Source organism: Lepidochelys olivacea (assembly GCF_965140295.1).
Source record: "Lepidochelys olivacea isolate rLepOli2 genome assembly, chromosome: 16".
Taxonomy (NCBI): Eukaryota; Metazoa; Chordata; order Testudines; family Cheloniidae; genus Lepidochelys; species Lepidochelys olivacea.
This window is the reverse complement of record NC_140426.1, coordinates 20139969-20160811: the sequence shown is the minus strand read 5'-3', so window position 1 is coordinate 20160811 and position 20843 is coordinate 20139969. Positions and strand designations below refer to the sequence as shown.

Genomic DNA, 20843 nt, shown 5'->3' with positions numbered 1-20843 from the left:
GATTTGGGGTGCCTCCATTTTTCGGAGTCCCCAGATTAGTGGAAACGCTGTCTTTTGTGATTTGCCTGAGAGCTGCGCAGCTGGGCTGGAGGAGAACCCAGCAGCTGAGTCCCCGGGCCTGGTTCTTCTCTTCCATCCATGTCACAGCACTGTCACTCCACTGGCTTTGGCGGTGCTGCTGATTTACACCCTTCTAAAAGAAGAGGCAGGCCCCCTCTCAGACCACTAGACCACTGAGCCTGAATGTGATCTCAATAACACCAGTGAGCAGAGATCAAGCCCTCTGACCCTTAATAAACAGAATGCCATGTCAATATAGTGCCGGGGGATTTCTGAGTAACAGAATACAAGTTTTTGCAGACACAAAGAAATATACTGCATGGTTCTACGGCAACTCTCACCCGAAAATGTTTCACTATTGTCCATTCAGCCTTATGATATTCACTGCAGGCAGGGAAATAGTATCTCTGTTTTCAGTGGGGGAAACAGAGCTAGAGAAGTGACGTTTTCCCCCCAAAGTTCACATGTCAAGTCAGCTGCAACCCTAGAATCCTGTGTCCCAAGCCTGTGCGCTAACCACTAGTAAAACTGTCCCCTGTAGGCCTGTTTGGGCAACCTTATAAATTCAGATGCTGACACTGCCGCAAGATGTCTCACTGGCTGCCTGGCTGACCAGTTACCAGGACCTGTTTGTAAGCCGGCTCTATAAAGGGTAGGACAGGGAAGCTTGCTTCAGGAATCTCTCTCTGTGTGAAGAGGCATCACAATGGGGCGTCGTGCAGCAAGGCCCTCTCAAGCCAAGCAGCAAGCCAGACAAAGGGCTGCTGTGTCCTCTCGGCGCTGAGCGCTCCAATCCCATCTTGTAATCCCTTGTAGGCTGGTTCTCATTGTGTCTGGCAGGCAGCGAAGTTGTAGACATAACAGGATTACAAGTGTGAAGAAAGAGGCTTCCTCCCTGAATAGATCATTCTTAAACCTCCCAGACAAGGGCAGAAACTGGCTCCAAGGGCGCTTGAACACAAAAGCGGGAAGGGATTAGGCTCCGAAACCCTGCACTGCAGCTGAAGTTTCAACATCTTCCATGGAGGTTTCTTTTCCTGCTGGTTGCTGTGACATCGTGGGACAGGTGGCTGTAGAAAGTCCAGCCCGGACTCCTGGCAACTGGGAGAAGGTGTGCAGCGTGTGGCACAGGTGATCTGACCCCGCACACCTTGGCTTGGCCTACAGTGGCATGGGCCCCAGATGCACACTAATGCTAGATTCCTGAATGCCCTGGGCTAGTGGAGAAAACAAGGCCACCCCGAGTGTGAGAGGCAAGTAAATTCCTGGCATAAAATCCACTCCTTGTCATCACCCACACTCCACCATTCGAACTTGGGATGAACTGGGTGAGTGTCAGGGTTTCGGTCCCTGTGAACTTTTCATTTGGATGCAGCCCATGGAGGGCCTTATGCCCCTCCACCCCACCTCCAAATCCAGGTTTGCATTTGACACTGTGGGTTTTACAGGGGTTTGGTTCAAAATCACCAACTGGCCCCAAGACTGGGAACCTTGGCAACCCCTCTGTGGAATCTGGGCGGAGTGACATGTTTGCAACAAAGCATGAACCCAGGCAAGTTTCTTACGCTTTCAGAATGTGTAACAGGCATTTAACATGGATCAAGGGCTGGCTCTCTTGCTCTGCCACTTGGTTTAGAAACAGCTCAGAGGAAAGATGGTCTCCTAACTCTGCCATTATATCATGCTCTCCACACAGGGGATAGAGATCTTAAGCAAATCATTTTAACTTCTCTGAACCCCAGGCCACGTCTACACTACAAGGGCACAGTTACGGACCTGGAGCTGTGTTGCTGTAGTGCCGTAGTGTAGATGCTCCCAATAGCGACAGATGGTTTTTTTCATTGCGGTAGGAACTCCACGTCCTCGAGCGATGGTAGCTAGCTTGACAGAAGCATTCTTCCATCAGCCTAGCTGTGTCTATACCTGGGACTAGGTCGGCACAGCTATGGACTTCGGTGTGTGAATTTTTTTTCACAACCGCTGAGCGCTGTCAATGTGCAGACCGGGCCTCAGTTTCCCCATCTGTATAGCAGGGATAACAATACAAAGCCACCCCGCCGGGGTTTGGCTAGATAGCGGCTCACACTTACTTAGCAATGGAAAAATACTACTCCTCTAGTCCGCTCTTCTAACTCATCCCCAGCACGCCCCGGGATAGAATGCAGGCTGCTCCATTTCCTCCTATGGGCGCCACCAGCTTGACTCCCAGAGGCACTGTTCCAGTAACGTATGCCTCCAGAGCATTGCTAAGGGCATAGCGGGAAATGAGCCAATAAACCAACCAGATGAGAGGCACAATGGCTCTCAACGGCTTGAAGGCAGAAGGGAGCAGGGGCAGAACAACAGAAGCCCTCAGCAGTGGAGCAGAGATGATTCCTGCCACAAGGTGCCCCTGTCCTCTGTTGTGTGGTGGGTACTTGAGATGAGTCTGATTGAGGTGTTCTTCCAGCCGGGAAGGCCCCCTATGAGCGTCCCATGGGTTTCCCCATTTCCAGTCCTATGAGCCACTCTGACATTACACTAAAGAGCAGGCCAGAGGATTCCAGTCAGGAAGAGGCCCATCTCCCCCACCCTCTACTTCCCCCTCCAGACCTGCTGCGAGCCCCGATGTGAAATGAGTTTGATGGACCTCAGCCCTGTTCCCCAGTGGATAAGTCTCTACGTGACCAAGAAACATGACCGCAGTGGCCCTGCTTATCACAGCCCAGGCTGGCTCTCTGTTTGTCGATCCAACTTGGCTGGACACCAATCCATCTGTCCATCAGTTGGGCTAACCTGTGGTGACTGGTGCTTTGGCAGAGGGTCAAGGATGCAATGGGACGGTGCAAACTGCGCCCCTCTCTCAGCCTTAGAGAGCACCCCCCTCCAGGGTTAGGCCTAAGGCACCTGGGTAGGCCAGCACATAAGAAGCTTACTCTGCCCTTGCCTGAGCTCTACCTGGATAAACAGAGGAGCATCATAGGCAGGATGGCAAGCAATTGCGACCAAGCAGCTTGAGTATCCCCGGGCAGGCCGCAAAGGAGCCAGGAAGGGACAAGTCCCGCTTTGGATTGGTACCACCCAGAATGCTATGTTGGAGGGATGGCGCTGAGGATCCAGGCTGAACCAGCTCCTAAGAGGTGCACAGCAGAAAAGAAAAGGCCCATGAACTGAAAGGAGAGCGAAGGAAAGGAAGCCGGGTGAGGGGCAGGGAGGGTCTTTCCTTTTAAAACAAGGCCCTGAATATTTAAGGCAAATGCACAAAGTGGGGAAGGTCATGGGCAGGTTACTGGAGATCAGCCCACATCCAGCAAACTCTAACAGCAGAAAACAAAGAGCTTGATGGCCCCAGCCTGCTGTCCAAGCGCCTTTCCCAAAACACACAGCCACCTTTCAGTAAAATTAGAACCAAAAGCAAAACATCCCCCCTCCCCGGCCGCCACACACCCTCACTCTCCTGAACCGGCTTCTATTACTCATCCTGTTTACACATTGCTTTCCAAGCAGACACATTCCCAGGCACCCAGTGAGGAACTGGGCGTGTTTTCTGGGGCAGGTCTGGAGAAAATCATCTAGGCACAAAGAAAATGGAGACAAATCTTTTGTGTGGACGAGACACGTAAGTGTGAGTGCATGAATGTGTGGGTCTGTGTACGGTGCATGCCTGTGCATTGTTCGGGTATGTTCCTGCATGTTTGTGTGCAAGTGTATTGTGTAAGTGTACACACATGGCCGTTGTTTGCATACGCGTGGATATATTTGGTTCTTGTGTGCACGTGCTGTGGGTTTGTGTACTTTTGGGGACATGTGCACAAGTGTGTTTTGTGCCTTGGTGCGCACGTTTGCCCGTGCGTGTTTAGCAGAGAAAACCACGCTCCCTCAAATCTGAACCACAGCTGAATTTTTCAGATGGCCTCTCTATTCATAACAAGAAAGACCCAAGCCCTGGACCCAAACAGCCCTGGAACTTTGGGTGCTTAATATCCCAAGCCAAATATTGCTATCTTGCGAAGTACTGTCTCACAGCAAGTCTTAAGGAGGTGTTTAAATAGGGGATGATCAGTAAAATTTCACCGCGAATAGAATTTTAATTAAAACAATAAAAAAGGGAAAGAAAACTTTCAATGAATTTCCCTTCCCATTTTGCAGCCAGCTCTCGTGTACACGCTTTTGTGTATGTGGCTGGATGCAGATGTCAGATGTATTTTTCACAGTGGTTTATTAACGCCACCCAATCACCACTCCCTTGAAAGGATCAATAAACCTCTGATCTCACAGGAGACTGTGGGATCTTGATTCTTACGGGTGCAATAAGAGCTGAGCAGCTAAAGGGTTCGCTAACAAGCCTTATGCCCCTAAGTCACCAGTTAGGAACCCAGTCTAGGTCGGTAGAGACTAACCTCTGCTCATTGACCCGTGTGAAATGGATTTGGGGGGTCTTAGTCCAGCCCCAACAGAGGAGTGCCCATGTCATACAAAAACCACTGACACTAATTGCCCCCTTTGTTTGCTCTCTCAGCCAAAAGACTAAGGACTGAAGACAGCATTGAGACTGAACTTACTCACCCCTGCAAGGGCTCTCTCCACGCTTGGGTTAAGGCACATTGACAGGGAGGTTAGATTGTCATTGCCTTTCACTGTACATGCTCTATGCAAAAACACAAAGTCTGGCTGGTGAATCTTGCCCACATGCTCAGGGCCTAATTGATCACCATATTTGAGGGCAGGAAGGAATTTTTCCATGGGTCAGATTGGCAGAGACCTTGGGGGGGGTTTCGCCTTCCTCTGCAGGACGGGGCACAGGTCACTTGCAAGTTTATAGGTCTATTACAGGAGTGGGTGGGTGAGGTTCTGTGCCCTGCAATGTGCAGGAGGTCAAACTAGATGATCATGACTGTCCCTTCTAACCTTAAGTCTATGAAATGGCGATCTCCAAGAATGTCAGTCTTGTTTCACCAGCACTGAATTCACATTTGCTTTTGCTTTTTTTTTTTTTTAAAAAAGGGCAAAAAACCCAACAAGAGTCCACTGTAGACTAACACAGATGCTACCAAGCCCTTGGCTCTAGCATAACCATTTCCAGCAGCAAAGTTCTGTCCTGGGAAAATCATGACTCAGGGCATCAAGGAAGCTGAAGTAGCGAGCTCTGTGCATGTGTAACACCTTTCATCCACAGCCGACCTGACAAAACCCTTATGCAGCTTTCGAAATGCAGTTCTCACCCAAAGAAACCCTTTTCTTATCTCAGTGAGGAGGCTGCAGCCGCAACCTCACAAGGACAATAGTCTCAGCAGTGAAGGTGAGTCTCTGTACCCCAGACAGTCATGAAGGAACCTGGGGCCTTGCACTGGGGATGGGTGTTAGCACCAGAGGAAGATATTTCCCTGCTTTTCCCTGGCCCCCTCCTTTATCAACACCTGTTGCTAGAAACCATAGGCTCAAAGAGGGATTTGATACATGTTCTGCAGGACTTAAAGCTGTATCCAAGTAGGGGGAAAGGAAAAAGCAACACCAAGATCCATTCACTCCTTCTGCAAACAACAGCCTCTATGAAAAGTCAAGGAGAGGATGGCAAATTCCACAGGACATTCACCCTGTCTGGACTATACCTTTGAATGTCAGGGCCATCCTTTATCGAGCCCGCTACCAGCACAGCAACGCTCATGCAATTACAAAGCAGAAGCCTCTCTCTTTTGTGGGTGGGTTTGTAATTATTAGTGACCCGTGCAATTAAAATACATGGAGGTCCTGACCTAATGACAAAGAACGTCTGGGTGCTCCTGGGTGGGACGGGTTCCTGCATCTGTCTCTCTTCTCTCGCCTTTCTTTGTCATCCACCTCTTCTTTCTCTCTCCCTTTTGCTGGGTCAGCACCATCCACGGAGGATGCTCAGTTAAAATGCAGCAGAGAGCCTCACGCACAGAGCAACTAGCAGGAGGAAACTCACTAGTCCCTTGTGAGGACACTCACTAGTCACTGAAGCTGGCTGTGGGCTTGACCCTTACACCAAATGTGGCTGCAGGTTCAGGCATTTCTTATCCTCTAGCCTTCTGGTGCTAGGGGGCATCCTAGCAGGAGGAGGATTAGCTACCAGGAAGCATAGCACTAGGCCAACAAGTCATGCCAGACCCAACACAAGGGCATGTGGTACTTTGATGAATGTGTCTCCCTTTGAATGCGATTGTTTCTCATCTTCCCTCTTGCTGACTGATCTTCACCCTGGAGAGCGGCTATTTTTCCTTTCTCTTACTCTCTTTGCCTCTCTCACTTGGTTTCTCTCCACACGGTGCCTTGACAATGTAAATAAACACTCTGTGTGGTAAGTATTCCTTTAAAAAAGAAACCAACTGCTGTACGTACAGAGAAGACACGAATCTTTCTTAAAACAAATAGCTCCACTGAGGGATCATTGTACAGCAACATTTTAAAACAGCCATCTCGTCCCGCAGACAGGGCAGTGTTATGCCCCAATCCCAGACCCATCCTGTTTGGTTTCAGGGTATATTTTGTGGGGAGGTTAATGACCAAGGTTTTGTTTCCACGTCTTAGTACACCCATGTGCCAGACTGTAGGCTGTGCCTGGCTGCTTTAACATGGCAGATGTATGAATACACCACTTGGAAGTGCTAAGGAAGGATGGCCCAATGGTTAGGGTGTTGACTTGGCAGACCTAGGCTATTGCTACACTAGAGATCTTACAGCAGCACTCTCTAGTGTAGCTGCTCTAAGCCAATGGGAAAAAGCTCTCCCATCAGCTTAATTATTCCAGTCCCTGCACATGGCAGCAGCAAAGTCAGCGTACGTTATGTCACTCCAGGGGGGCTAATTCACACCCCTGAGTGACATAACTTATGTCGACTTAAGTTGTGTGTGTACATAGCCCTAGTTCATTTCCCTGCTCAGCTACAGACGTGGGCAAATCATGTGGTCTCTCTGTGCCTCAGTTGCATGTCTGTAAAATGGGGACATAGTATTTCCCACCTCACAGGGGGGTTGTGCAGTGCTCAGATACTGAGGTGTTGAAGGCCATATTCATGTGCAAAGTTAGATAGCTAGAAAAAAACATTCTAAAAATTCACAATTTTGGATTTTTTTTTTAAAAAAACCTGTCAGAAAAGAAGTAAACTCAAAAGTGATGGGTGTTAGTTGTACTGCGGCTAAAAGAGAGTCGGGGGGGGAGCATTTTCCAAGCACATTTTAAGTTAAATAAGGGAATTATTTATTCGCCTGGTATGCACTATTCATTTTTCTTGTGCAGTTCTGTCATTTGGAAATGGTTTTGTATGACTAGTTTGAGACCAAAATAAACTGTGTGTTATGTGTGCCTGTTTCTAAATCAAAGAAATACATTATCAAGGCACTTTCCCCTCTTGCTCCCTATCCTAAAATTGCAGCGCTCTCTCTCTCTCTCTCTCTGCTTTCCTTTTCTAAGCACGGATGAGCTTTATATATTCACAAGGCTCCCCACGATACTTAGAAATCAGAGTTGGGTCTCTTAGGCAGCTAAATGAGTTGCAATGAAATTCTATTTTTTTTCTCTTTTTTTTAAACTAATCATGAAGCCATAAGCCACAAAGTCTGGACTGGACTTTTCCTAAAGCTCAAGGATGTTTAGACCCAGGAGGTTTGGTTTGACCTATTGTAGAGATAAGAGACCTGACTCTTTCGATCTTGGGTACTCATATAGGCTCCTATTACTTTAATAACTTAAACGCCTCACAGCCTTTACTGTATTTCTCCTCAAAACACCCCTGGGAGGCACAGCAGGGCTGGACTATTATCCCCATGGAACAGATGAGGCACTGAGAGGCTAACAGACTTTCCCAAGGTCACACAAGAACTCGGCGGCAGACCTGCTATCCAAGACTTGGCTTAGCGTCTGGCCACTGGGCCATCTTTCCCCTAACCTTCCCTATTGCCTTGCTCATTATGTCCTCGTTCGAGCCAACTGAAATTATTTAAATTTTGAACATGTTCAGTGGAAAAAGGGGACATGATTTTTGCACAGATTTACACTAAGTATTTTCCAAGTTTCAGCCAGCTCTAATGGTCATTCACACCAGTGCAATACCACTATTCAGAGTCACCAGCCGTGATGCAGCAGGGAGTGGGGAGTATGGACCTGGGAATGTTGCAGGGGTCGGGAGTTTTACTGGGACTGTCTGCATTGGGGATGGGAAATTCTCCTTGAGGGAAGATACCTGAGCATGTAACATGAGAGCCCAGGAGGGGGGTTGGGGCCAGGTGACACCTTCTGCCCAGGAAACTGGACAAAGGCTGGAGGAGGAACCAGGGGGAGGCGGGGTGAGACGGCTGGAGGGGGTTTGAGTTTGGAGCTGGCTGACAACTCGGAGGAAGCCCCAGGGCTGGGGTCTAAGCTCCCTGACCCCCAGAAGGTCTTGACTGAGGGGTCCTGGGTGTACCTACAAGCTCTGTTTGGGACTGTGTTCCTGTCATCCAATAAACCTTCCGTTTTACTGGCTGGCTGAGAGTCACGGTGAATCGCAGGAAGGGGAGGTGTAGGGCCCTGACTCCTCCACATTCCATGACACCAGCGTTTTACACCCATTTGCACAGGTTACTAGAGTCTTGCTGTAAAGTCACAGCCCGATCCAAATTCCACCAAATGTTGGGGTGTGTTCGGCTTTGCAGGGGTGGAGGCTGGTTTAGGTCTCCTTGAGTTTGCTGCTGTTTTGGAGTTACACACACTGAAAGCCTCTGAACAAAACTGGTCTCTAGAGGTCATTTTGGCATGTGGTGCACTGGACGGGTTTCTTTTTTTGCTGTGTGTTCCCTTCATTGGGTGTCTCTGGACTGGGTTCCCTTATTAACCCTGAGGCTGGGTCTACACTGAAAACTTTTGCCGGTAGCAAAACATCAGTTAGGAGGGTGATTTTGTTATAACATTTCGATACCAGCAAAAGCCCTAGTATGGACACAGTTATTCCAGCATAAAGATGCTTTTGCCCAGCTAGCTTATTTCGCTCACTGAACTGGTATGAGCTATACCAGCAAAAGCATTCTTTTGCCAGTATAAGTAGGGTGACCAGATGTCCTGATTTTAACGGGACAGTCCCAATTTTGGGGGCTTTTTTTTATATAGGCACCTATTACTCCCCATTCCCGTCCCGATTTTTAACACTTGCTATCTGGTCACCCTAAGTATAAGCTGCATCTATGCTAGCATGGTTTGTCAGTCTAGCCACACTGGCAAATCTTTTCTAGTGTAGACCTGGCCTTGATCAGATACTTTCATCAGAAGCTGCATGGCGTAGCAGTTTGATGCGACACAGAGAGGATGTAAAAAATCAAGTCACAACAGATTCTTCTGTCTAGGCTTCCTGCAGCCAACGAAGGCTGCATTCACCAGGGCAAAACCAGAACTGTGTAGCAAAGAAACAACATCTGGGAAATCTGAAGGGCTGCCTGATGCTTCAGTTTTACAGCTCTCTGTGGTCTCAATGGGGAGGGAGTGCGTCAGGCTTTCTGTTCTAAGTCCCACACGCGGATTGCAGCTAACCCCGGGAATTCCAAACCCGGAAACGAACGCAGATTTGGCAGGCAGCCCACACCCCAGCTCTTCCTTTTTTTAATCTTTCTCAATCTCTCTTCCTCCAGTCAGAAAGCAGATGAATTCTGGGTATTAAACAGCAGGAAATTCTAAATGTGGGCTGCCACTCCCTTCCTTAATTCAACCCATTGCACATAACATCTCAGCATGTGGAGGCCAAATTTTCAAGGGCTGGGATTTTCCAAAAGGCTCAGACTCCTTTTCCCCCTCGGCCTGTGCTTCTCGTTGTGACCCATGGTGAGATTCGCCGAAGAGCTCAGCACCTATCATGCACCCAGTGGGTTGAACTTTTGAAAACCTGGTCACATATTTTAGGGCCTAAATGGGAGCACGGTGCCTTTGAAAATCTAGTACACAGCATATACGAAAGATCATTCATTTCCCCCAAATCCCTGAAACAACAACTACTGCCATATTCTAGCGTGCCTTTCAGCCAAAGAACCTAAAGTGGCTGACAAACTTTGCCAATGTACATTCAGGGATCACCAAAATGCAGCCATTTCTGGGGTGGACTGTGGCGGCTGCCTATTGTACACAGCAACACCACACAACAATATAGGAGAGAAAGCAGTGACAACTATTGTACTGAGTTGTGACACTGTAGGAAAAGTTCAACACACACAGAACAAACGCAACTGCCAGAACTGAAATTTGGCCAGAACATCAGAGCTGACCCTAGAATTCATGTGAAAATTGCCTCCAGGTATTTAATGACCACAAGGGGTCAGGACTTCACTTTCATGCTGGATGAGAGACAGGAGTGAGCTTATTTAGAGTCTTTTATTTATATACATTCTGGCCCACTGTCTTTAAGCAGAGCTGCTCCTGATTTACAGCAGCACAGCTAAGAACAGAATCAGTCCCACCGCCTCCAATCACTGTGGCTCACTGCAGATTTCCCCCCAAAGTTCGTCCCATCCAACAAGGAAAGGCGGAAGCAGCTTTCTCTACGGCAATAAGGTCACAGCCAATTTCCGTCAGCCTGTCGGAAAGCTCAGATCTCTACCCAAACCATGTGTGTGTTTGTGAGAGAGACAGCCAGACAAGGGCTAAGGATGATATGAAGAGGCAGCCTGGAGCAACGAAATGCTCTCTCTGTTTCTAAAGAAGTTCAGTTAAATACACTCAGACGTGTGGTGGGATGGGGAAAGGCCAAGATCTGACCCTCTGCTCTCCAGCTCATGGTTCCAAACATCAGCCTCACGGAAGAACTTCCAGGGGAGAAACTGCAGCTAGTCTCATGTGAGCTTGTGACTGGACATGATACGAGATATGAGCAAACCTGCCTGCCTGCCCCTTCGCGAGAGAGCCCTCCAGTGCGAGTTCCCTTATCCCAGTTTGGCTTCTTCCCCATAAGACCGGCCCGTCTTCTGTGATCAAGAAATCAGAGGGATCTTCTGGCCCACTACACTGCACTGCAGTATGATGGGATGACATTCGTATGGCTTTGTCCTGGAGATCCAAGACTGGAAAGTGCCCCCCACCCTCCCACCGGAATCGACATGAGGTTCTGTCTCCGACTACCCACCAGCCATCCATGTGCTGGAAACAACTCAGGAGCTTGAGATCCACATTAAGCCAGGAAGCACTGAACAGCTTTGCTCCCAACCTGTCTTTGTCCCAGCATCGACATTTATGTTCAGTGGCCACTGAACAAAAACCGACAAAGTTCAGGGCTCCCTTGCAGGGCTGCCAACTCTTACAACATCCAATGGTTTTCTTACAGCTCCGGTGTGTGATTGCTAAGTAAGCATCGCCACTTCATTCCACAGGGGTTGTGAGACTCTTGATTGCCCCAGAGTTCTGATCCGGGTGGGCTCACACCCATCGAGTTTCACTTTGAACAAACTCAACCGCAAAACCAAACACTAATGAGGCCACAACATTTCTCACCCCACGCTCCTACACCTGGCCCTAGGCATGCCTGAAAGGCAGGCTATTCGGCACTCCGCCCTGGGCTCCGTGAAACGTGCGAGACACTGATGTGAATTTCAGAACTGGAGCAAAACATTTGGGTCTCACGATGAAAGTTTTTCCCAGCTTTAGGAAAATCAGCCTTGGCTTAGTCTGTGGACTCTAATCCTCCACATGCTATGACCTAAGGCCCTGCACCACACACACACAGAAGCTCTTTATAAATGTTAGATGTTGCCTCCTACCAGAGTTTCAGCTTACTGGGCTGACATTATATGGGATGTGGAATAAAATTACATCATTGATTAGGTGCTTTTCCACTGTAACACTGTTCACTAATCTCTCCCTCCTCCAGCCCCAATCCTATCAGCCATAATGGTTTGTATGAAACATCTGCTTTTCTCCTACAAGGACGGGAGCGTGGTGAGCTACATAAAAATCCCCACAATCAAGAAATGGAAGCTGGCAGCGATGTCTTTTAAAAAATAAAAATGTGTTTTGGGTCAAACTGAAGAAGAATTTTTTTAAAAAATTTCAGCAAATCAGAAAGTCGAAAAAAATTTATTTTGGTTTTGACAAAGTTTTTTTCCACCCAAGTTGAAATGTTTCCTTTTGATTTTGAAGAGTTTTTAACAGTTTTGATTTTTTTAAGATAAAGCTGAAGGAAATTTCTAAACGAAAAATCATTTTGAATCAAAAAATTGAAATGTTTTGATTTTTTTTTCTGAATTTTTGTTGGGTTGGTTGGGGTTTTTTTTATATATATACAAACAATTCAGAGAAACCCACATGAATTTGCAAAACATTTTGGTGTCAACGAATCGACAATTTTTCACCAAAAAAAAAGTTATGGCCAAAAAATGTTGCCCACCTCTAGTTCACACTAGTGTGCTCTCTCTTTCTCTCTCTCTCTCTATCTCACTCCTCTTTGCTTTCCAGATGCAACTTAGGGATGGGCGGACCAGGGTGGATAAAATTAGAACAGAGCAGCATCAGGAGGAAGGATGACCTGGCAGTTAATGCACAGGGTTAGGACCCAGGAGAGGGGGCATTCTCTTCCCAGCTCTGTCACAAACTCACTCTGTCACTTTAAACACAATTTTCACAAGTGACCAATGATTTTATGGGCCTCCTTTTTTGGGGGCCCAGCCTGGGGCTTACTAGGCCTCGTTTTTGGAAGTGCTAACCACTCGCAACTCCCAGTTAAGGTTGGTGGCAGCATACCTCAGAAAATCAGGCCCTCCAAGACGTCCCAAGACAGGCACCCAAAATTAGCAGACACTTGAAAATGGGGCTCCCCTACCTCTTTTTGCCTCATTTCCCAGTTGCATAAAATGGGAATTCTGCAGCCAAGGATGCTTCACTAAAAAGGAAAGAGGTGAAAACACCCACGAAAAGCGAGCTGTCAGGAGATGCCTGAAAATGCATGGTTCCCAGAAGATGCTGTGGAGGAGACAGCCCAGCCTAGCACGGAAGAGTTACTTGCCGTGGGCTTGATGCTGCTGTCTATATAAGCCAGGCAGATCCCACAGGATCTCCTAGTAGCTGCTGCCTAGTGCTGGAATCACTGATTCAGCAGGAAGCCAGGCAGGGCTATTCCCACCTATATGTGGAAAAGCTTCAAGGACGAACAGTCCAGAATTGCGCTTCCTGCAACTCCCAGTGAGCGTCACTGGGAAATTCTGACACAGGCCTCCCCTTTCAGGAGTCGACAGACCCACCGCACTTACACGATCCCGACTTGCCTGCGGTAGCCTCCAAAAAGCTCCTTCGCCCAATATATTTCAATGGGGTTAAAAGACATGTCCTATTTTTCTCCCCATGGATTCAAGCGGCGGCACGCCATTGATCCAAGACAATGTTTTCAGGATGATTCTCGACCCCGTTCCACTTGGCTTGGGGTCGGGGTGGGGAGGCTGGCTTGCTGCCATGTGCTGAGCAGGGATCTCCATTGAACTGCCCTCTCAGGTCTCTTAGCTGTCAGTAACTGAGGAGAGAATCTGTCCCACAGGATCGTAGCCCCGTGGTCAGCGGGGGTGGAGAGAGTGGGTTAACGGTGAAGGCAGGAGCAGGAAATGTGAGCAAGCAGGAGAATCGAAGGGACTGGAAAGCGTGAGGAGAGGAGCGTAAAGAGACAGGAAATCACAATGTGAAGGAGAAACGGGGAGGGGAAGGAGAGAGAACAAGCTGTTCCAAACTTGGCTCTTTCTGTGCCCGGGAGCATCATGGGACAAAGCACTGGTGTGGGGCGGGGAGGAGGGAAGGCACTGAGGCAAACAAGGATTGTGCTGATAAAGCAAATGTGACTCAATCGCACGCTTGTGCAAAGATGTCACAACAGTCCTGAGAAATTACAGGCTCCTATTTCATCCCTCAAGGGCCAGCGCTGTCCTGGCTCTCACAATGCGCTCTGTTCTGCTGTCAGCATCTCTCAGCAAGTGCCCCTAATTTACTGGCTGGGAACCCACGGTAGAAATAGGCAATAATAGGGACAGTGTAGTGCGGGCCACTGGGAGCTTTTGGGCCAGCAGAGGGCTGGCTGGCAGGTTTTAAATGAGTAAATGCGGTGACCCTTTCATGTCCACACTGCACTGACTTGCCATTGATGTTAGTGGGGGTCCGGTAATCCAGAGCATCTCTTATCTAGCTGCCCCATACATCTTTCTGCTCTGCCCCTTCCCCCAGAACCTCCCTGCCAGGTCGGCACAGCCAAGGGGTCCCCGTTCTCACAGACGCGAGCGCTTAGCTTACCCACGAGGGGCTGACGGGAACACTTAGAAGCTGGTGCGAGTGTGCTGTCCCCTCGCCCCCATGCCAGGCTCAGTGCCCACTGCATTACCCAGGCCGTCCCGCACTCACCGGGGACATGGGAATGGGTGGGACACCGAACCCCAGGCATGAGGGAGGGGGAGGGGGACTGACAGGTGGGTCCCTGAAATAGAGGAGGCTGGAAGGGTGGCTTCGGGGGAGAGATGGAGGGATGCAAGGAGCCCCTGGTGCATGTGATGAGCTTGGCCAGCAGAAGCTATGAAAAGTGTAACCTCCCCCAGCCAGAATCCGTTCCGGCTCAGGACCTAGGCAACATCTGAAACCTGAGCCTCCAGAGGAGCTGAAAGGCTCAGTGCAGGAGCACTCTGGGCCCAGAGACTCTTGAGTTAAGAGCAAAAGATCAAATCCTTCACTCCTAGATACCAATGCGGCCCCCACCACGACAGCATCTGAACGCCTCCTCATATTAGTGGCTAGGCAGGGTACTGCTATTATCCCCATTGTACAGCTGAAGCACTGCAGCTAAATGACTTGCCCAAAGTCACACAGGAAGTTTGGTGGAGCAGGGACTGAAATCCAAGTTTTCCAAGTCCTAGGCTCCTTAACCACCGAGTCAACCTCCTCAAATCCTTCTGCAGGCTAGCTCTGCTGAAGCTGAATAGAGCTACATCAAGGGGTTAATTTTGCCACTCTCCGAGCTATGGTCCTCCTACATCCCACAAGGCATTGCGTGTGTGTGTGTGTGTTGAAATGCCCAAACTGCACCAGAAGATGGGTATGTATGAGCTGTTTGCACCAGACTTGATTTTGCTGTTGCACCGTGGTCAAATGTCCTTTTGAAGTGATGGGTAGGGAGGTGGTACATTCCAGATGTGCCATCCAAGATGAGTTGAGATTGCTGAGCCCGGGCTGCTGGAATAATTTGTATATTTGGGGTGCTGAGAGCCATTGAACCTAACTGTAAACCCTGTATTTGATGGAAGCCACTTCAAGCCAGGGGGTGCTCCTGCACCCCCAGCACCCCTTGTCCCAGTATCTATGGCTGCCCCTCTTCCTGCTATCCCAGCGAGACAGTGTCCATTCCAGAGCCATTCGCCACGCCTGATGTCATATTTAAGGGCAGCCGATGAGCCTGTAATTTTCCCCTCTGGTGAAGCGCAGCGTTTGAGCCTCTGTCCCCGCATTGCTGCACCGCTGCTGTCAATCATCCCAAATGGCAGCCTAGAGCCAATTCAGTGCAGATGCCAAACGGGTGCCGCACCCTAGGGATGGACCTTTTCCCCAGTGGCACCTCTCTGGCCTCTGCTAAAATTAGCTGCTTGAGCGAAAGAAAGGGAACAGGGAAGGGAATGACGCCCACTTAGCCCTGTAAGAACTGCAGGCAAAAGGGAGGGAAATGTCCTGAAAGGGGCAGTCAGAGTCATTTCTTTAGCTGCTAGCACTAGCTTTCTATTACACTCTGACCTCGGGTATGAATGGTCAGTAGCAGAGACAGGAGACGTCAATAAACAGCCTCCACACTTTCCTGGGAACCGGGCAGTTACAATGCAGTCAGCCTGCTGGAATGCCCTGCAGACACCGGCCATTAATGCCTTCCCTGCAAGGACACCCTAGAGCCAAACCAATGAGCTGCGGAGCTCACCAGGCCAAGCTTCTTCCTCACACCCCTCTGCTTCCTTTAGGGCCTACCCGTTCTCCGCAGGGAGCATGCCAAGAACAAAAGCATCATGGGCCCACAGGTTGTCGAGGACTATTATGGTTTTTTAATTACACTGAATTGGTTTTATGGGTGACGGGCAAATTGGAAATGATCTAATTGTCTGTGGGGGGTGCTGCACTTTGAGTGACACAAAGCAGATCAGGATTCAGTGAGCTGGGTTTTTCGAGGAGGAGCTGAAAACGTGAGGCTGGAAGCGAACAGAATTTGGTTTCACTGGTAACGTCCCAGAGGGCCTGACGATAACGAGTCACACACGCAGAGCGGGTGCTGACCGTGCAGGTGAACACAGCAGTCATTGAGCAATGGGTCACACATAAATTTGGACAACGCTAGGGTTACACCTGGCTTTTTTCATACAGGGATTTCAGCTCTCCCCTGAAGCAGCCACTAGACCTGGGTGGAAGACAGCTTGGTTGAGCAACTCATCTGAAGTCCAGCATCCACAACAGCAAAATACCCTACTCCTCCGATGTCAGTTGCAGGTAGGGGCACAAGTCATTGGGTAGGTCTCAAACTCACATCTGCTGGGCCAGAGAACTCACAACTGAGCTACGTGGGAAGGGGCATCTATTGACATGGAGAGAAGATGCATTTCTGAAGCTGGGGCTAAGAGGAACTCTTAACTACTGGCCGTCAGCGCATAAGTAGCAGCCTTCCGCAGGGTTACTGCTACGCAACAGAAAGCCAAGGAGGAAAGGAGAGTCTTGTGGTTCAGGTATAATGAGCTGGGACTGAGATCAGGGGTCAATTCCAGATGAGGAAGAATGCCACAGACTTCCTTTGTGCCCTTGCGCAAGGCACATGAAGTCAGACTTTCCAAGTGCTCAGAACCCAGCAGCTCTCATGGTGACACTCAAGTCCAGATTTTCAGATGGGGCCATTTACCCATTGTACTGAGCTCTTTGGAAATCTGGCCACCTCTTTTGGTGACTAAATGAGCGCTCTGAGGTCTTTTGAAAATCTGATCACTCTGTGCCTCAGTCTCCCATCTGTAAAATGGGCAATAATCCTTCCTTTCTCCCACCTTGTGTCTATCTTTTCTATTTAGAATATAAGCTCTTTGGGATAGGGGCTGTCTCTCACCATGTGTATGTACAACACCTGGCACAATAAGGCCCTGATCTTGATTGGGGTTTCTAAACACTAGTGGAATACAAGTAGATAACAATAATAGTAATTTAACTGTGAGGGAGATAGGAAGGCAGAGAGATAGCTACTGATCTATCTGTAGTAGTGAAAGAAGCTAAAGGAAGAACTGAAGGTGTGTTTAAAAAAACCTATTCTAAATCCAATCTGGAGAACACAGTGTTTGTTGCAATTGCTAAAGGAGAACGACTGTGCTGAGGAATTTGCACTGTTAAATAGAAAGCATTACAAAAGCCTTGCACACCTGGACCGGGACAGTATCAGGAGACTGGCAGCAAAGGAAAGTTTACTCTCTGCTGCATGAAGATTGTAGTGTTGATTTAACAAATCAAGGGAAAATTTGGCCCAGACCTTCTGACCTTCTCTTGCCCAACTCTCCTCTCAACTTAACACCGGCCCCCTTTCTGCAAACAGATCAGTTACAGCAGCAACCGGTGCAGGGTTGATTGGTGCTAGTGGATTCTGATAGGGGTAATATGAGCTTTCAGCAGCTATCACAGTCAGCATTAACCCTTTGAAGGAACACCCATCCCACTCCATCCATTGCAGAGGGGCAAAGATGCTGTCAATATTCTCTCTACATACTGAAGCAAGGAACTCCAGAGAGTCCAAATACCAAAGTCTCAGGATACCACAGAACATCAACAGCCAGCCGGCTCCTATTTCCAGCGGGTTTGAACTCAAAAGGCCCCAAAAGTCGTCAGGTTGACCACAACAGCTGACAGATCTCACTGGCACTCCAAGCCCCGTGGGGGTGAAAGGCACTCCAGGAATCTAAGCTATTTTTATTAATTGCAGAGACTGGCCAGAGGCACTCAAAGCTGATGGGGAACTGACAAAATTATATTAACAGTGGCAGATCCAAAGAGGTGGGCTCTCCCCTCACTTCATTGGTGGGGTCTCCCACCAACTCAGACTCAGGCTGCTCTACGGCAGGAGAGCTTTGCTTGTCATTAAAATATTGGTGAGGATTTTACTATTGATATTATTTAATATTTGCATTGCAGTAGTTCCTCTGAGTACCAGTCCTGGTCCCCATGGCGCTTGGTTCTGTACAAGCTCAGAACAAAAAGATGGGTCCAGCCCCAAAGAGCTTACAATTTGCACCTGCAGCTTTGGCAGTGAAGCCATACCAGCAGCACCTCCTGGGTGGCTGCTTTTCTTCCCCAGAGTAAAAACATCTGATTGTTTAGAAAGGAGTCTAATTTTTTTGGTGATGACTATAGGGCTGTCCTGCTACACAGCAGCCCCAACCCACTTAAACAGATGCACCTAGGCTGCTCTCCGTTGTCAAATGAGGAGGGGAACACCACTGAATTCACTGGGAACCAAATCAGTATAGAGTGAGGACAGAATTGGGTCCAACGTCCTTTACACCTGGTTTGCTAGGAATCCAGATTTTCCCCTAAAGGAGACAAGCTCAAATTTGGTGCTATGCCTTGAGCACCGAAAATACAGCCTGGAGGAATGGGGGAAAGGTGGTTTTACACCATCTTCGCACCCTCTAGAGTCTGGGGCCTGAAACTGTCCCTGGTGTTAGTTAGAGCAGCCCTCAGTTGTGCTCACTTACAGCAGCCTCCCTGGGGCTGCCTGGGCTGGAATCCCTGCAGCAATGTACACTATGGGCACTCCGATTTCTCAGCCCCGTCTATGTCAAAGCTTGAGAAGGAGGCAGCATAAGCTTCTTATGGTGGCTGCACATTGTGCCTGTTCTCCCCTGTCCTCCCCTCCCCCTGTTACTGTATAGTCATGGCCCGTCCCTACTCCCAGAATAGCACATAGAGGCCACGATCTATCCCACAATCCCAATTCACCAGTGGGGTAGAAGAGTGCAACTCTACATAACTCAATGGAGCTGCACCTGATTCCACCAGGGTTGAATCTGGCCGAGTATTGAAGCTAGGCTTGTTGGTTAAGAAGAACATCAGGAACTTTCTAAAGCAGCTGGTCATGTGTGGTCTCCTCCGCAAAGGAAAGCTGGCAATGTACATACAGCCCCAGCGGCAGGAGCAGCAGACCTGGGAGAGCAGGGGAATATGGACTTTCTGGTGGAGTTTCTTTAAGACTAGTTTCCAGGAACACTGGCCTGCAAACACCCGGTCGGAGAGATCTGATTACGGTGCAATGTGCATGCATTAATCCACATTTAAGATAATTACAGTCATTCCCTTGGCATCATGGGGTTTAATTAATCCAACATGGCTGACTTTAGTGCTTGCCACTATGCAGCTGGCCTTTAAAGCCCCTGAAGTTGCTTTGTCACCAACAACATGACTACCTCCAGCAAAAGGAGAAAGTGCTAAATCAGGGGGTGTTTCCTATGACCGCCATCCTCAGGGCAAATCATGAGCTTTTTTCCTTTTCTCCTCAATCTTTATTGACTTCAAACCTTGGTCTCCCCTTTTATGCCATTTACTTTTCTATTACATGGGTGACTGTTTTTTTCCCCTTGGCAACAAAAATCTCTCTCCCCTCTTCTTCACCTCAAACCTACAGTCTGCTCACCTATGAGTTTCCCGGGAATCATCTGAGCATACAGGGCTCACACTTTGCCATCAGCCTTTTGAACCAGTCACCAACACTGGAACAGGCCAGAGAATTTGGTGATGGGGGAGATGTGCTCTGTCCTCAGAGAACATCTCTTGAATTGTTGTGTGTGGAGCGATGTCTCTGAAGGCAGCATTTCTGCTGTAACTGTTAAGCACTTGGATGCCGTGAGTTAAAATAAAATACCAGGTGCGCAAAGAGTAGAGGCATATCAATGACTCCCAAGCACACTGTTCTTTTGGTCCAGATCCTGGTCTTCTTGGAGAATCAGCTACCTCCTACATTACAGAAGCACGAAGTCTGAAATCTCAGGGAAGCGCCATCTATTTGAAGCAAGGGATCCTCTATTCTTCTCTGGAATTACAGTCACAGTCAGTCCCCTCCAAGCATCAGGAATAACACCAACCAACTGTGCTCCTCTTTTCGCCAACCGGAGCATGCTCCAGGACAAGTCAGTGGCCTCAGGGCTACTGCGTCCTCCCAACCACCCAGCCACTTTCTGCACCGCAGCTGGAGGGTCCAGGGGAACAGCAAGCCTGAGAAGCTGGTGCCTACGTGCTGCAGGAAGAGGCCTGACAAGATAGGGAAGGCAGCTGCTAAATCCAGTTCGCCTTTGCTCCTCCTGCAAGCTTGACAGAGCTCTCCTTTTAAAGAGACAGGACCAGATTTGACTTTCCTGAAAACCCACTGACTTCAGGGACCTTGTGTGTTAGGGAGAGCAGGATCTGACTGCTATGCTTTCCCCTTCAAATCATCCGTGATGTAGCTGCCCGTGGCGAATGAAAAGAGTCATGTGACTATTGACAGCAATATATTAATTACTACTGTCCTGTTGTTTTTCTTCAGTTGCTCTGCCACTTTTGGTCACTGGCTCTGACCTCTACCAAACACTAAGAACTGGGGTGGTTTGGAACTCCCATAAGCCCCAGGGGCCGTCTGCAGCCGCCTGGAAGCAAATGACAGTCTGTTTGGAAGTGCCCTCTGGGCTTTCATGTCTGGATTGGTTCCAGGCCTAATTAGGATGTTCTAAGTCCCATCGGATAACCTCAGTGATTCCAGTCCAGAAAGGTCCAGTCAATGGCCAGTGGACTTCAGCATTCCAGGCATTCAAGGAGGCCTCTGGATAGATAAAGAGGT

At 48.8% G+C, this 20843-nt stretch overlaps 1 protein-coding gene across 4 annotated transcripts in view; it reads right to left on the bottom strand.

Annotated features, from left to right (window-relative positions):
• Nucleotides 1–20843, bottom strand: part of RXRA (retinoid X receptor alpha) — a 225121-nt gene that overhangs the window by 80269 nt on the left and 124009 nt on the right. Inside the window, exon 1 of one of the 4 annotated variants that reach the window (XM_084650507.1) lies at nt 19665–20228. The exons of the other annotated variants lie outside the window; for them this stretch is intronic. Within the exon in view, the coding sequence (XP_084506633.1) occupies nt 19665–19686 (22 nt within the window). The 5' untranslated portion in view covers nt 19687–20228. Of the gene's footprint in view, nt 1–19664; nt 20229–20843 lie in introns of those variants that run through there. 4 annotated transcript variants of the gene reach the window in all.